Source organism: Helianthus annuus, chromosome 3 (genome assembly GCF_002127325.2).
Source record: "Helianthus annuus cultivar XRQ/B chromosome 3, HanXRQr2.0-SUNRISE, whole genome shotgun sequence".
In the NCBI taxonomy this organism is placed as follows: Eukaryota; Viridiplantae; Streptophyta; class Magnoliopsida; order Asterales; family Asteraceae; genus Helianthus; species Helianthus annuus.
In genome coordinates, this window is record NC_035435.2 from 106561058 (window position 1) to 106578728 (window position 17671).

General features: G+C 35.4%; 2 protein-coding genes across 2 annotated transcripts; one reads left to right on the forward strand and one right to left on the reverse strand.

Annotated features, from left to right (window-relative positions):
* Positions 1-7330: 7330 nt before the first annotated feature.
* LOC110881860 (putative germin-like protein 2-3) lies at positions 7331-7901 on the forward strand. The gene has a single exon (XM_022130008.2). It carries the CDS (start codon positions 7335-7337, stop codon positions 7899-7901), a length of 567 nt encoding a protein of 188 aa, XP_021985700.2. The 5' UTR covers positions 7331-7334.
* Positions 7902-9130: 1229 nt separating this feature from the next.
* Positions 9131-9766, reverse strand: LOC110881782 (secreted RxLR effector protein 161-like). The gene has a single exon (XM_022129936.1). It carries the CDS (start codon positions 9764-9766, stop codon positions 9131-9133), a length of 636 nt encoding a protein of 211 aa, XP_021985628.1.
* Between the last annotated feature and the right edge of the window lie 7905 nt (positions 9767-17671).

A 17671-nucleotide genomic window follows, 5' to 3' on the forward strand; every position in this document is an offset into this window, starting at 1 on the left:
TTAGGAAATATAGATCACATATTTGGCATAATGCTATACTGATACATGGCCACACAACTCCTTATTTATAAACAACTTTTAACACCTAATTATAACCTAACCCATCTCTAATAGTCTTTTCTGAAATCGCCAAACCAGGGTCGTTTATCTCCATCGATTTTGTAACAAGGGTTTTATTCTAAGTAGGTTAATATTTTTGGGCTCGTTTATTTTGTAATAGGGGCTTTATTCTAAGCACTGGTTAATTGTTTGGTTTGGTTTATCTCCGGCTAGGACTACACGTTTAGGTGGTGAGACTATAAATGATAGACACCTGAATTATAAACAGCAGAAGCAACATGATTTGGTGGATTCATAATGATAAACTGGTTTGAACAATTATTTGTGCAGAGTTTGAATGGTGGACAATTTTGGCGGTTAAATTGTCTTGGTACCGGAAAAATGTTCCCGGCAACCCACATTTCTACATATTGATGAGCGGTTATGTGGCGGGTAAACTTGGCGGTAATAACCGTCTTTTGAATCGGTGTCAACCAGCCAACATACCCTTTCGTTCATATCATTACATACTTACAGACATAAGTAATATATCCTACATTAAATACATATAATATACGAATAATTATTATGTTTACAAAGTCTAATACTCTCCCCTTAACATAATTGTGTTTACGGGAGTTATTGAGAACACTGTTGTTGGCATTATCCACGGCAGCTTTTGCCCCGTTGAAATTGAACCTCCTCCTTGTATTCAGCCTCTTCATTCCCTGCCAGTCATTGCCGGCGAAGAGTGCATAATGTTCCGACTGATTTTTAGCAACCTCTTGACTGACTTCTTCCTTCTCAGCCTGACCTGCAACTTGCTCTGCTTGGTCTCCTTCGCTCCGGCTACCTCTCAGATCCATCTTACTTGTCAGCATTTCCCTTTCTTCCGTTACTTCTTTATCATAAACATTTGATTGAATGATTTTAAACTTGTGGTAGTAGATAAGAACATCTAAGTACATAGCGTACATTAAACGCATTAATTCCCCATCACTATACTCAAAACCCATGTCTTTGGCTACCATAGCCCATAGGTTATTTTCAGTCACCCGTCGATGCCCTCCTTCTCTTTCAACTACCAGGTACATATCTAACAAACTTACTTTGCGATTGTTCGAGGCATAGGCCGGGATTGGCCTCGTCTTCACTCCCAGTTTCTTGGTTATAAACCAAGCCACCATCTCATCGAACTTTAATTCCAATATAAACTTATACTTTCTGACATACTCATTATCATCCATCATATCGAGTAACGCTTTACAGTCTAAGAATTCCTTGAATTTCATTGACTGAAGTATCATCACATTCCAATCAGGTTCGTTGGATGATACATCAAGTTTTTCGAAATAATCATTCAAGAAATCTGTCTTAAACTTCATGAATTCTGATTGGTTACTCATCATTTTCTGTTTTTCTAGAATTCCGATTTCTTCTTCCTTGGTCATTCTAGATATTTCACTTTTCTTATTGATTAGGGGAACGCTAAAAGTAGGAAATAATTTGCATTTGTCTCCGGTGAATTTCACCGTGAAACCTTGAGTGATCAACTGATCTAAACTCAATACATTTCTGTCTATGTCTTGTGTGTAGAACACACTTTGAATTCAGATTTTCTCCGACCCAGAAATTACATCAACAACCCCTGAACCCATTATGAAATAAAACTGATTCTCACCAGTTTTTGTTTCAACATCAGACATGCATTTTATACGTTTAAACATATCTAGATTTCCAGAAAAATGATGCTTCAGAGTTTTACTCACATACCACATTTCCAACCAGAAACCTCCATCGGTTCCGACTACAAGATATTCCATTCTCTGACCGCTTTCATGATCATCTTCTTCACTATGTTGTTGTTGTGTTCCTGTGTTAATTGCAAGCCGGATCAGTTGTGATTCTTCATCATCTTCCTTCATCTTGCAGGTTGAGATTTGATGCCCTGGTTGATTGCAGTAATAACATCGCCTCACCAACCATCTTCGTTCTCGTTTTTCATTGGAGCAATGTTTGCATGGTAACGTGGTAGAAGTTGGCCTGAGATCAGAATCATTTTCGCCTGTCGCTCTGATACCACTTTGATAGACACCGGAATTATAAACAGCGGAAGCAACATGATTTGGCAGATTCATAATGATAAACTTGGTTTGAACAATTTGTGCGGAGTTTGAGTGGTGGACAATTTTGGCGGTTTAATTGTCTTGGTACTGGAAAAATGTTCCCGGCAACCCACATTTATACATATTGATGAGCGGTTATGTGGCGGGTAAACTTGGCGGTAATAACCGTGTCTTTTGAGTCGGTGTCAACCAGCCAACATACCCTTTCGTTCATATCATTATATACTTATAGACATAAGTAATATATCCTACATTAAATACATATAATATTATAATATACGAATAATTATGTTTATAAAGTCTAATTATAAAACCTCTGGGAGTTGAGGGCATATGGTCAATCTACGTTATGTATTTTGGGATTCATATACGTGTTTTAAAATTTTTATGAAGCGGAAGCGTGTGTACGAACAAATCTAAACCAGACTTTGGATCACCCACCAGAAGTCCAGATGCAAAACCATATAGAACCAAATAATTCCAACCATTGGATGTTAGATTAAATAAACATTTTCGAAGAACACATCTAACCAATTTGAAACACTTTGAGATCAATGAATCGATCAATAGATTCATTAACACGAAACAACCTGAGAACCTGAACACCTTATTCAACTTGATCAAACTCCTATCAAAAACCAGGCTACAACCAATTATTCTCGGTGACAACATGGTTCGTGGTTGCAACATCGAGGGTATGGTGGTCCCCGACGTCGGCGATATGGTGGTTGGCGACACGAGGGAGGGGAGGGACGACGGTGAGGAGGCGTAAAAAGAGAGTTGATAGTTTGGTGTAACTTTTCAACTAATTATAGATCTCTTTTTACATGCCTCTTCTGCTTAGGGAACAAGTCTATGCTTTTATTCTATTAATTTTCTAAAATAATAATATAATTTGAATTCTTATTTATTTCAGTTATTATTTAATTATATCTATCAACTATTTGAGAGTTAAATAAATAAAAATGAATTAGTATCTTTAATTAATTTTTTGAGAATGGGGTCTTAGTTTCAAGTCCCACACAAAAAATCAGGTGTTAAAAAAATGAATAATTAATTAATTAATTAATTAATTAAATTTATATAATATCAATTTGCAACATATGTTGGCATGAATGATTGTACCATAAGTTTTATGAGTTGTACTCATATTTTTGTTCTTTTATCTTTAATTTGTTTTACTTTAACCATAAAAACATATGTTGGCATGAAGGATTGTACTATAAGTTTGATGAGTTGTACTCATATTTTTTGTTCTTTTTTCTTTAATTTGTTTTACTTTAGCCATAAATCACATTTAAGCACATACAAATTAACATTTGTAGGAATAAGAGGTTGTACTCATATGTTTGGTGGGTTGCACTCACTTTTGTTTTTTTTTTCTTTCTTTTTTATTTTTAATTTTTTTTACTCTTAACCCCATACATTTATATGTTTTACATTTTAACCAATCACTTTTAACCTCATATAGATTTTTTGTTTACGTTTTGGTCAAATTTAATTTTGCGAGTTAACATACTACAACATGCGTGTATGATTCAATGTTTTTATGCGTGGTTTTCCTGTTTAACACACCGTCGCAGCGCGCGGTTCTAGAACAACTTAGTTATTGTTTTCTATGTTTTACATTTAGAGTGTGTGGTTCAACATTGTTTCATCCTTTACATTCCGTTCAGTTTTATATTTCGTTTTTTATTTCTTTTTTTACACGAATCTTTTTGGTGTTGATGGTCGTTCACGGTGATATAATATTGGAGCTACTTAGCACGGTTTTATGCCCCCACCATAACACGGGGGTATATAATTTGCAACATATCTATGCATTATGATTTGTCACATAATGCTTAGTGGGTTGTATCCACTAAAGGCAAATTTGTATTTCATTTAAATACTATAAATAATTTTTTATTTCATTTAAATACTATAAATAATTTTGTGAGTTAACACGGCGCAACGTACGTGTGTGGTTAAACGATTTTACGTCGTCTATTTTTTTCCGTTTGACAGGTTAATCGTAACACTCGGGTACTAGATCGACTTAGTTATTTTTTTATATGTTTTACGTTTCGGTTTAATTTCTTCGTATTAACACGCTGCAACTTCATTGTTGGTGGTCGCTAATAGTAGTGTGGCATTGATGTTCGTCCTCGCCGCAACTCGGAATGGTTAATACTAGGGATGAGCAAATACCGATACCGTCCCGATCCCGAAAAATACCGATCCCGAATTTTGTGTAAACTTGGTACCGATACTGATACCGAAATATATCGGTACGGTACGGTATCGGTATTTTGAGGGTAAAATTCGGTATTTTACCGATACCGTACCGTACCAATACCAAAAATGCCAAAAAGTGGATACCGTTTTCGGCACCCAAAAAAGTTCGGGATTGGAACGGTATTTTATACCAATTGCTCATCCCTAGTTAATACTAGTTATAATCAAATTACAACTAATTAATTAACAACCCTACAAGTTTAATTATTCATAAAATAAACCCCTAATTTGGATAAATTATTCAACAAATAATTTATTTACAAGTTGCACTTTTCAGAGTTAGAATATTTAACTCCTTGAACAGTCTTCTCATTCATTGCCTAAACTGTAACTCTTTGAATCATACCTTATTGGCAATGTTGAATATCGATATTTGGATAGAGCAATCCAACAATATATTTCTTATTTGCATTTTTTAGATATAGAATTCTGTAAAAATAAAATAAAAAAAAAAAGATTCAAGATGCTACATTAGATCATTCAAGTCATGTCTGAGTATGTGTGGTGATGTGAAATTCTTGATCATGAAAGACACTTACGTTGAATCGTTGATTCTTGTTGTTACGCTAGCTAAACGTCGAGTTTGATTCGATGTTTAGCTTGAAGAAAATAAAAGAAATGAAAGGAAAAAATAAAATGAAAGACATCGACGCGGATTCTTGTTGGTGTGCATAAGGTATATGATGAAACAGTGGTTAACCAAGGGAGGTTAATTCACTGGTCTCGTCAAGTAAGGTTAATCCCTTCTTTCCGAGGATCGGTGGCTGGATCGTCCGCTGATCTGTCTCCTGCACAAGGGAAACACACAGTGACTCGTAACTAGGAGGATGAGGTGGGTGGTGCTCCTTGTTACCACTCTCCGGCGTGAGAATCAGTAATTTGCTTGAGAAGCAAAGTGTGTGATGGTAGTAGTAGTGGGAGAGTTGATACGCGATACCTCAAACCAGGTCTGGGATGGGTATTTATAGCCGAGGAGTGAAGGGGCTAGACTGACAACGCGCAAATTGCGCGTCCCTCATCCTCCAAAATCATGTTATGTAAAATAATGCACACGAACATCACATTTCAAATTCTAGGTTTTTCCATAATCCTACACAGTATCCTCAAAATGTGTCATCTTTTCTGCAAAATACCAATGAATCATGTGCGCTGATTCGATCGCAAACTCAAACACTTGTCCGGCTGGAACATTAAGTTACTTTGTTGTAATCATTCACTTAAAAATATTTCACTCGATTTTTTATACATACTCTCTATTCAAACCTCGAGACTCGATGGGTTCCCGTATGAGTCACTATGTAGGTCCGCCCCTTGATATCACATGTGGAAAACTACCACTTAATTAGCATCACGTTAGTTTTCACACCTCATTACATGATATTAGAAATGATTTTCTCATATCACATGTGAAAAATAGCCACATCATTTTTTTTTTATTTTTTTAGTGAAAATAATTTTCTTATGTTTTAACAACTTAAAATTAAAAAATAAGTTACTTACATAAACGATGAGGAAGGTGCCATTCGTCCTCCTACATTGAGGATCTGTTTGGTATGGGGTAATGGAATGGATAAAGGAATGGAATGGACGAGGTAATGGAATGGACGAGGGGATGCAATAGATCATTACCATTACATGTCTTGTTTGGTTACCATGAGTGAATGGAATGAATTATTATTATGCATTGTTCTGCAGGCAAGAAAAACGGAGTAATAAAATCAGCGGTGAGTGGTGGTGGTGGTGGTGATTGTGGGTGGTTATAGGTGGCGGTGGTGGGTGTCGGCGGCGGCGATGGGTGGTGGTGGTGGCGGCGAGTGGCGGTGCGGGGGTGACGATGAGTGGTGGTGGCGGTAAGGTGGTCGTTGGTGGTGGCGGCAAGGTGGTCGTTGGTGGTGGCTGGCAGCAGATGTGGCGGCGGTGGTTGGTGGTGGCGGTGGTGGTGGCGTCGACGATGGTGGTGGGCGGCGGCCGCGAGTGGCGTTGGCGGTTGGTCGTAGCTGTGAGTGATAACGGTGGCGAGTGGGTGGCGGCGGTGGCGGTGGCTGTCGGAGTGAGGTGGTGGCGGGTGGCGGTGATGGCGTCGGTGGCGGGTGGTGGTGGGTTGTGGCGATAGTGATGGGTTGTGGTGTTGTTGATGAATGGTGCAAGAGGAGATGGAATGGAAAAAAAACATGGGGGGTGGAAGAAATGATTTTGAGGGAATGGAATGCCTTTTGGAATGGGTGATTCAATTCCATTGACCAACCAAACACCCTTTTCTTCATTCCCTCCTAATCATCCATTCCATTCCACCTCTCATTCCTGTATACCAACCCCTGAGTAATTACTTGTCAACTTAAACATTCGTTAGCCACATTGTCATGAGTAGTGAAAAGTTAATTTTCAAAAAAAAAGAGTAGTGAAAAGCCGGCTGAGTCATGAGCTGACCTTCCGTATGAAGATTCTCAACATACTTGATTAATATAATTACAGGATTTTTTTTTTTTTTTTTTTTTTTTTTTTTTTTTTTTTTTTTTTTTGTCAATAAAAAAATTAATAGTATTTTAGTAACCAGAAGGACGCTAAACGCTGAAACATAATAATATACAAAAGATTCAAGAGCCATTCGTCGATTCATGCAGATTAACTCTATATATATGCACACACAAAGCAGCTTATTTCACAACCAACTGTGTTCCTATACTATTATTCAGCAAATTAAAAAATTAAGATGCCGAACAAACTCATTCTTTTGAACTTTGTAGCTCTAACTTTTGCCTGCCTTGCCTTCGCCAACGAGCCCAAACCCCTCCAAGATTTTTGCGTAGCCGATCCCAACGCCTCAGGTATACATTGTCTGTCTATGTTTTAATTAACAGTATTACTCAAATGATATTTAATGGCTTTCATGTAATGGAAAATATCATGTTAATTTACTGTGCAGTGAAAGTGAATGGTCTAGTATGCAAGGACCCAATGCAAGTTCAAGCAGAGGATTTCTTCTTCAGTGGGCTACACCTCAGGGGTAATACATCAAACCCTGTGGGATCAAGGGTTACCACAGTCTTTGCAGCTCAGTTACCTGGGCTAAACACTTTAGGCATCTCAATGGTTCGTATTGACTACGCGCCATGGGGACAAAACCCACCTCACATTCATCCAAGAGCCACCGAGATTCTTACGGTTCTAGAAGGAACTTTACAAGTTGGGTTTGTCACATCCAACCCTGATAACCGTTTTATCACCAAGGTGCTGAAAAAGGGTGATGTTTTCGTGTTCCCCGTAGGACTTGTGCATTTCCAACATAACGTCGGTAATGGGTATGCCGTGGCTATTGCCGCATTGAGCAGTCAAAACCCTGGTGCCATAACAATTGCAAATGCTGTTTTTGGTGCTAATCCTCCAATTCCTGGAGATATTTTAGCCAAGGCATTCCAAGTGGATAAAAGTGTGGTGGAGCAGCTACAATCAAAGTTCTAGTATAACAAATGGTTTTCGTGTGATTGTTTTGTTTCTTTCATAGGCATGTTTTGAAACTCCCATTTGGAATTATTGTAGGTATTTTAAGTTCAAATTCTTTGGTTTAATTGCAATGGAAAGTTTGTTTGTTTTTGTATGGTATGGGTTACAAATAATGTGGCGTAGTTACTAAATTCAAGTATTCATGAGATATAATGCGATTTTAACACGTACTGATTAATATATACCCGTATAACTAAATGCTCATCCCAAATTTTAGGATATATAGATCACATAATTGGCATAATGCCATTGTGATACATGGCCACACAACTCGTTATTTACAAACAACTATTAACAACTTTTAACACCTAATTATAACCTAACCTATCTCCAACAGACTTTTCTGAAATTGCCAAACCAGGTTGGTTTATCTCCATGGATTTTGTAAGACCACCCGTAGTCGTTGAATTTGGGGCGTTTTTTACACCAAAAACGCCCAAAACACGCCCATCTTCGGCCCCGGTGGGCGTTATTTTTGAAAATTTTGTGTTTGGTGTTAGATATTCCACGCCCATGCCCCATTTTGATGGTCCAATCACATTTAACCCTCTTCTTCTTTAGCCAAACAATTTTTGAATGGTTTTTTTATTTATTTAATTCTTTACACCCCTTTTAACATAATGCCCACATCCCCACTACTCCCATTTTAGAAAAAAAAAACGCCCCTTTGCTTACTAGGACGTATTGGATGGAATACGAATGGATCGACAGAATGTATTGATAAAAGTTCTTGATTGAATTGGTGAATCTGAATATTACATAATATATACATCCGGAAATCCTAATAACTACCCCTAACTTTATATTATAAGTAATAATAATAATAATAGCATAATATAACCTATAAACTTATTAAACCTATATTAAACATATACAAGATCTAGCTTATATCTAATATTGGTCTAATACCTTCCCGTAAGCTAGATCAAGAAGTTTGCTGTGTCTTTATTCAGTGTGTGCGTCCCATATTTGCAGTTGATTTTTCAGATGATTGAAGACTTTACGTTGCAGAGCTTTAGTGAGTATATCAGCAATTTGACTTCCGGTGGGACAGAAACGAACTTCTACATCGTTGTTCTTGATTAGATCTCGAATGAAATGATATTTGATTCTTATGTGTTTGCTCTTGCCATGAAATACAGGATCTTTTGCCAGACTTATCGTGGATTTGTTGTCACAATGAATTACTATTGGACCTTTGGCTCCTTCTTGAAGTTCTTCCAGAATTCCTTGAAGCCACAGAGCTTGACATCCAGCCATGGAAAGAGCAATATACTCGGCCTAGCCTCCGTTGAAGATAAAGCTACCACCTTTTGCTTCTTTGACTGCCATGCTACAATTCCTATTCCTAACTGAAATACATATCCAGATGTGCTCTTACTATCATCAATGTTACCTGCATAATCACTGTCACTGAAGCCCGTTAATGTCCCTTTCCCTCCTTTTGAGTAAACAAGACCTTGATTTAGAGTTCCCTTTATATATCTTAGTATCCTCTTTCCAGCTTCCCAGTGACTTTGCTTGGGATGTTCCATGAATTGGCTTATCTTGTTTACTGCAAACATTATATCTGGTCTAGTATTCGTCAGATACATTAGACTTCCCACCAGTCTCCTATATAAGTTGGAATCTACTTCATCATCCATATCTTGTTTTGACAAATGTAAACCATACTCCATTGGAGTTGAGAGAGCAGTACAGTTTGTCATATTGAATTTGTCTAACAGACTCTTTGCATATTGATGTTGTGAGAGGATGATGTTTCCATTGTTGAAAATAACTTCCATTCCCAGGAAGTAATGTAATGTTCCCATATCAGTCATTTCAAATTCACGTTTCATTAGGTCCTTGAATGACTTAGACTGGACATCGAATCACTAGCTATAATAAGATCGTCCACATACAAGCAGACAATTATTCGTTCATCTTTAGATATTTTCGTGAATAAAGTGTGTTCATAAGCACACTTCTTGAACCCATGAGTAATAAAATACCCTTCTATTCTACTGTACCATGCTCTCGGAGCTTGTTTTAATCCATATAATGCCTTTTTTAGTTTACATACCTTCCTTTCTTCACCTTTTGCTACATACCCTTCTGGTTGTTCAATGAAGACGCGTTCCTTAAGATTCCCATTTAAGAATGCTGTTTTCACATCCATTTGATGTAAGTGCCATCCATGATGTGCTGCTAATGCAAGTACAAGCCGGACTGTATCAAATCTTATTATCGGAGCAAAAACATCTTGATAATCTATCCCGAACTTTTGACTGTAACCCTTCACTACTAATCTAGCCTTGTACTTGCTTACTCTTCCATGCTCATGATATTTCGTTTTGTATATCCATTTAACACCAATTGGTGTTTGATTCTTGGGTGGATCTACTAGTTCCCAAGTATCGTTCTTAATTATGGATTCCATCTCCTTATCCATGGCTTCCTGCCATTTGATGTCTTTACTTGCTTCTATATACGTCGTTGGATCAGAATCCGCATACAAAACAAAGTACACTACATTACTAGCATTACTTTGACTCTTGTTATAAAGTTCCCTTACTTGTGCTTCTGTTAGAGCCGATGAATTTTGATATATCTCAGTCACCTGTTTGGTTCTTATAACCTCATTCTCAGAGTCGGATGACGTGTTAGTGTCTTCATGAGTTTCGGTTCCCTCACTGTTTTCTGCTTCTTCATCGTTTGCATCTTGCACGTTGACTTCGTCGTTGCTTATATAATTTCCATTTGTACCACTTGCAAGTGGTGTTTCACTTCCCCCTTGATCCTCTGTTAGATCCTCTACAGCAACATTTTGATCATCTTCGTTTACATTATTCACATCTATCCACGACTTTCCATCACTTCCTTTTGCAGTTATCCAATGCTGATTTTCGCTAAAAATTACATCTCTGCTTATGATCGTTTTATTTGTCACCGGATTGTACAACTTGTATGCTTTACTATGTTCACTATATCTAACAAATATAACCTGTTCAGTTTTAACATCTAACTTGGAGCGATTTTGCTTTGGAACATGAACATAAGCAATACACCCGAATACTCGGAGATGATCTACATTAGGCTTTCTACCACTCCATACTTCTTGTGGTGTTAGTTCTGGTACACTCTTGGTGATAGTCCGATTCAATAGATAGGTAGCACAGGACACTGCTTCGGCCCAATACATATTTGGTAATTCTTTCATTTTCATCATACTCCTGCTTAATTCCAGGAGAGTTCTGTTTTTCCTTTCAGCTACCCCGTTTTGCTGAGGAGTATAGCTTGTAGTAAGTTGATGATGTATTCCATTTTCTTTTAGAAAATTTTGAAATTCATGTCCACAATATTCTCCACCGTCGAGAACTTCTAACCTTTTGTCATCTCCAGTTCTTACTTCCCTTCGGTCTGATTCATTCAGATTTATAAACAGGCTTTTGTTGCCTGTCATGTGATTGCTACATCTACTGTCTAGGTACCAGCAATCTTTCTTAACTACTTCTTCCACATTAAAGATCATAAACATAGTGTTATCGTTCTCGTCTCCTACATCTTCCTTATGTAACATAGCATTATTTGATCTATCACTATCTTCTCGTTTGTTACAAAACCTAGCCGTATGCCCTATTCTTTGGCAATTGTAACATCGAATCATACCATTAAACCTGTTTCTTCCTTTCCCTCGTCCCCTTCCTGACATATCATTCTTAAATTGTCTGGATCTATCATAACTATTCCCTTGAACTTGGAATGCTTGCTCTACGGACGCATCATCATACTGTTTTAACCTTAATTCGTGTGATTGAAGAATACCTAACAATTTCTCGGTGGAAATCGTATTTAAATCTTTTGATTCTTCAATTGCCACGACAACCGATTCATACTTCCTAGTCAAACTTCTTAAAATTTTCTCAATTACACGTTGTTCATCTATTCGTTATTCATTCATACGTAATTGATTGACTATTATTGTAGTACGGTTAACATAATCCTCTATAGTTTCACTTTCTTTCATTCGTAAATTATCGAATTCACATCTTAGGGTTTGAAGCCTTACCGTTTTAACCCTGTTCTCCCCTCTGTACGCCTTGTGCAAAACTTCCCACGCGTCTTTTGATGTTTTGCATGTTGCAATACGTTCGAATACTGTTTCATTCACTTCCTGGAACATAATATGCAGTGCCTTCTTGTCCTTTTTGATTTTTTCTTTATGAACATTCTGTTAGTTCTCTGGTGTATTAGATGCAATTTCCGTATAACCTTCATCCACAATTGTCCATAAATCTTGTGATTCTAGTAACACTTTCATCTGCATATGCCAATGATAGTAATTCTGTCCCAATAATTTGGGAATTTGGGTTTGAATTCCACCATTCGTTGTCATGTTTTGAAATCTGATGAAATTGTAATCTTCGAGATCCGATGATGTTGATACTGTTGAGAGTTTGTTGAATAATGATCACGGATCGGTGGCTCTGATACCACTATATTGGATGGAATACGAATGGATTGACAGAATGTATTGATAAAAGTTCTTGATTGAATTGGTGAATCTGAATATTACATAATATGAATGTATATATACATCCGGAAATCCTAATAACTACCCCTAACTTTATATTATAAGTAATAATAATAATAATAATAGCATAATATAACTTATAAACTTATTAAACCTATATTAAACATATACAAGATCTAGCTTATATCTAATATTGGTCTAATAGGACGACACGTGGTGGACAACGCCCTAGGATGGGGCATTATTCACCCCAACAACTACGCATGGTCTAACAAGGGTTTTATTCTAAGTAGGGTAATTGTTTGGGCTCGTTTATTTTGTAACAAGGATTTTATTCTAAGTACAGGTTAATTGTTTGGTTTGGTTTATCTCCATCCAGGACTACACGTTTGGGTGGTGAGACTATAAAACCTCTGGGAGTTGAGGGAATATGGTCACTCTGTATTATGTATTTTGGGATTCATATACGTGTTTTAAAATTTTTAATGAAGCGAAAGCATGTAGAACCAAATAATTCCAACCATTAGGTGTTCGATGAAATATACATTTTCGAAGAACGCAACTAACCAATTTGAAACACTTTGAGATCAATGAACCGATTGCTAGATTCATTAACACGAAACAACCTGAGGACCTGAACACCTTCTTATTCAACTTGATCAAACTCCTCTCGAAAACCCGACTACAGCCTATTATTCTCGGCGATGACATGGTTCGTGGTTGCAATGTCGGGGGTATGGTGGTCCCCGATGTCGGCGATATGGTGGTTGGCGACACGAGGGAGGGGAGGGACAACGGTGAGGAGGCGTAAAAAGAGGGTTGGCAGTTTGGTGTAACTTTTCAACTAATTATAGATCTCTTTTTACATGCCTCTTCTGCTTAGGGAACAAGTCTGTGCTTTTATTCTATTGGAATTGGCTTGTTTCAAGGGAAATATGATGTATAGCAGTGTGTGTTTGCAGATAGAATGGTTCTGTGTTTGCAGATATAATGGTTCAACTGGCCAAGAAGATGAGAAAATAATTCACGAAGGTTATTTTTAGTATATTTATAAGGTTGTATGAATCAAGAGGTAAAAAGATATAAATGCCCTCACATGATAATCAGATGTCATTTTAACTGAAAATTTTAACTAGGTTAGGAGCAAAGGACGTAGAGTGTAATGGAATTTCCAAATAATGACTGTGTCTGTAATTATTGAAGTTAAAAGTTATCCATTGCAATCTGGTACAAACACAAAGAATGACAAGTGTAATTTACCTTATTCTATTTATTTTCTAAAATAATAATATAATTTGAATTCATATTTATTTTAGTTATTATTTAACTAGGTTAAAACCCCGTGTATTACACGGGTTGTATAAGTGTAAATTTATATAATAAATAATAAAAACGATCTATCTTTAAAAAAAAAACCGTGTATTGAACGTATTGAACAAAATATAATGTCATATATTAATACATACACTCGTCATGATTTATCTTTCAAAAATGAACTTTGATGTACTATTTACTTATTATAACAATTTACTTTGTTTTTTTTTTATATTTACTATTAGCTTAAAAACAGATGTATTACATGGATTGAATAATATTTTCATGATGCATTCAAATTATGAGATATAATTATTTTAGTTAGTTTTAAGGACCTTCATGCTTGTTTGTTTATTTTGATAAATAAAACACTCGTCTCAATTTTGTATTCAAGAGAGTTTATGGTACAAAAAGGTGGAGATCTATCCCCACATTTTTGTGTATTTCATCATTTTTTATGAATTATACCGTAAGAAATAAATTGTCTTTGAATGGAGTATAGAATTGTTATATTTTTTAAAATGATGTTTTTTTCTAAATGTTGATGCAATGTGCGATGAATGATGGGTGTAAACCAATTATAACACCACGTCTAACATTAAAAAGGTGAAACTAATTTGTCTAAATTTGACATTTGAAAGAATTGTGCGACTATAATGGTGAGTTCAAACCATTATAGAGATGCATCTAAAAACACTTATAGTTTGATAAAAGCATATGCCCTGGACCTAGAATTATTTAAATCTAGTGAAAAAAAAAACAATAATGCAATCTAATCTAATTCTAATAATAATGTCATGTGGCGCTCTCTCCTTTAATTTAATAATAATATTATTAATAATGATATATTAGATTATTATTATTGTTAAATAAAACTAATATTGTTAATATATAATCTTTATCTTTTACCTTTATTATTATTATTATTATTTAATGTTATTTAATGTTATTTATTTATTTATTTATTTATATTGTTAATGATAAGCCGTAAAAAGTTTTTTAGTATTGTTTACTTTTTATTATTGTTATTATTATTACTACTACTACTACTACTATTATTATTATTATTATTTTATCTTTTATATAGTAAATGAAAATCTTTTATAAAAAAGGTGTATCCTTATCTAAATTTTTAAGCCGTAAAAAGTTTTTTTATTATTGTTTACTTTTTATTATTGTTGTTATTATTATTAATTTTTATTATTATTATTATTATTATTATTATTATTATTTTATCTTTTATATAGTAAATGAAAATCTTTTATAAAAAAGGTGTATCCTTATCTAATTTTTTGTTTAAAATTATTTATAGAAAAACAAATATTTATTCGTATCTAATTTTTAGTTTAAAATTATTATTGTTATTTAACATAGATAAATAGGAAAATAAGGTGAGAAAGCATGAGGAAGTGACACGTGTCAAAAAAGATTTTTATTTATTAGTATAGGAAGATTATATCTATCAACTATTTGAGAGTTAAATAAATAAAAAATAATTAGTATCTTTAATTAATTTTTTGAAAATGGGGGTCTTGGTTTCAAGTCTCACACATGGAAATAGACATTAAAAAAACAATGAATAATTAAATAATTTATTAATTAATTAATTAACTTGTAATCAAATTACAACTAATTAATTAACAACCCTTCAAGTTTAATTATTCATAAAATACACCCCTAATTTGGATAAATTATTCAACCATTAATTTATTTTCAAGTTGCACTTTTCTGTGTTAGAATATTTAACTCCTTGATAAGTCTATCATTGATTGTCCAATCTATAACTCTTTAGATCATACCTTATAGCCAATGTTGAATATCGATATTTGGATAGAGCAATCCAACAATATATTTCTTATTCACATTTTTTAGATATAGAATTCTGTAAAGATAAAAAAAAGGATTCAGTATGCTACATTAGATCATTCATGTCATGTCTGAGTATGTGTGGTGAATTTAGGACTGCAAATGAACCGAACAAACACGAACAAGTCCTTGTTCGTGTTCTTTTGTTAAGAAATATATGTGTTCACGAACTGTTCATGAACGCTTACTAAACAAGATTTTATTTTCGTGTTTGTTTGTTAAAGAAATGAACTTGTTCATGTTCGTTTGTGTTTGTTTGTTAATTTTAGGCAATGAATGAAAATGAACGATAATGAACACAAATGAGCACAAACTAATGTCCATGAACACAAATACTAACAAACGAACACAAACGAACGTTCATGAACAAAATATATAATACATTGACACTTATTAAATATTTTATTTGTCGGAATTTTGAAGTATTTAAATAATATATAACAGCTAAAAAACTAATGAACTATCGAATACAAACGAACACGTTACCGAACGTTCACGAACATAAATAAACGAACGCATCCTCTGTTTATGTTTGTTCATTTAACTAAACGAACGAAATTTCTTGTTTTGGTTTGTTTGTTTAATAAACAAACGAACACAAACGAACTTCCCGCCGAACAGTTCACGAACTGTTCGCCAAACGTTTGGTTCATTTGCAGCCCTAGTGGTGATGTAAAATTCTTGATCATGAAAGACACTTACATTGAATCGTTGATTCTTGTTGTTGTGCTAGCTAAACGTCGAGTTTGATTCGATGTTTAGCTTGAAACAAATAAAAGAAATGAAAGGAAAAAAATAAAACGAAAGACAATGACGCGGATTCTTGTTGGTGTGCATAAGGTATCTGTTAGGATCTGAGTTTAGATTGATTGTGATTTGTGTTTGAATTTAGATGAACAATGAAAGAGTAGTGCATCGGAAATTAAATGGAAGCAAACTTTTCACAATCAAACAGAAGAAATGCTTTCAATCATACATTTTCAACACAGAATCAAATGATTAAATTTATTTTAAACTCTGATTACAATGCATGTATGATTCGCAAACTCCCCCTCAGCCCGAGCTCAGTATTCGTTCGTGCAGAAAGAAGATGGTGGAAGAGCTAAACAGAACAGTACAGAGCACTGTTCTATTTATAGGCACTGGCAAACTACTGAGCATCTAAGCTGACGTCACCATGAAAGTGACATCTAACCTCCTAACAAACTCTTAACAACTGACCTATACAAACACTGCTATGCTAACTACTGATGTTACAATTCATTACATAAAGTAAACATAAACAGCTGATGCATCCTTCCACTGCTGTGAACCCAGCAGTACTTGTCATGATCAGCAGTGCCTGAAACAAGGCAGTAGATTGAGCAGCAGAGCTTTAGTTCTTCAACAGTCTTTGACTTGATCAGCAGTTGTAGGTCAGCAGTTTGCATGATCAGCAGATAGGAGGTCAGCAGATGTTGAAACCACTTTCAAGGGGAGAGACTTGCATGCAAACATCTGCTTATTCTGGATCCACTGCTCTGATCCAGTTTTGGCTTTCATTATCTGTTCCTTTGGCAGGGTTCAATCCCAACAATCTCCCCCTGGAACAGATAATGCCAAAACTCTCCATTATTGTAGATCTTTATTGCCTCATCAGCAGTTCCCTTATTTGCCCTTTGAGTTGTAGTTCAAAGGTTAAGGCATCTCTATCATCATCATCCCTGCTAAGTAGAAGATCAAGGAGATCCTGCAAATCTCAAGACTCAGGCCAAGAGCTTGTTCCCTTGTTAGTTTCTTCACTTCGCCACTAGACTTGAACACTGTCAGTACGTGGGTCTGTTTATCAGTTTTCCACTTTAGTAATTTTGAGCCTGGTGGGTTTCTTGGGAGATTTTTATTTGAAGAGGTATTTGGTAATGTTGGCCTATTCATGACTGGCTGAGCAGTACTTGCAGATTGTTCCAGTTCAGATTCTTCTTTCATCATTAACATAATGCCCTCTTTTACAAGGTCATTTCTAGCAATTAGATCTTGAACTGTTTCAGCACCA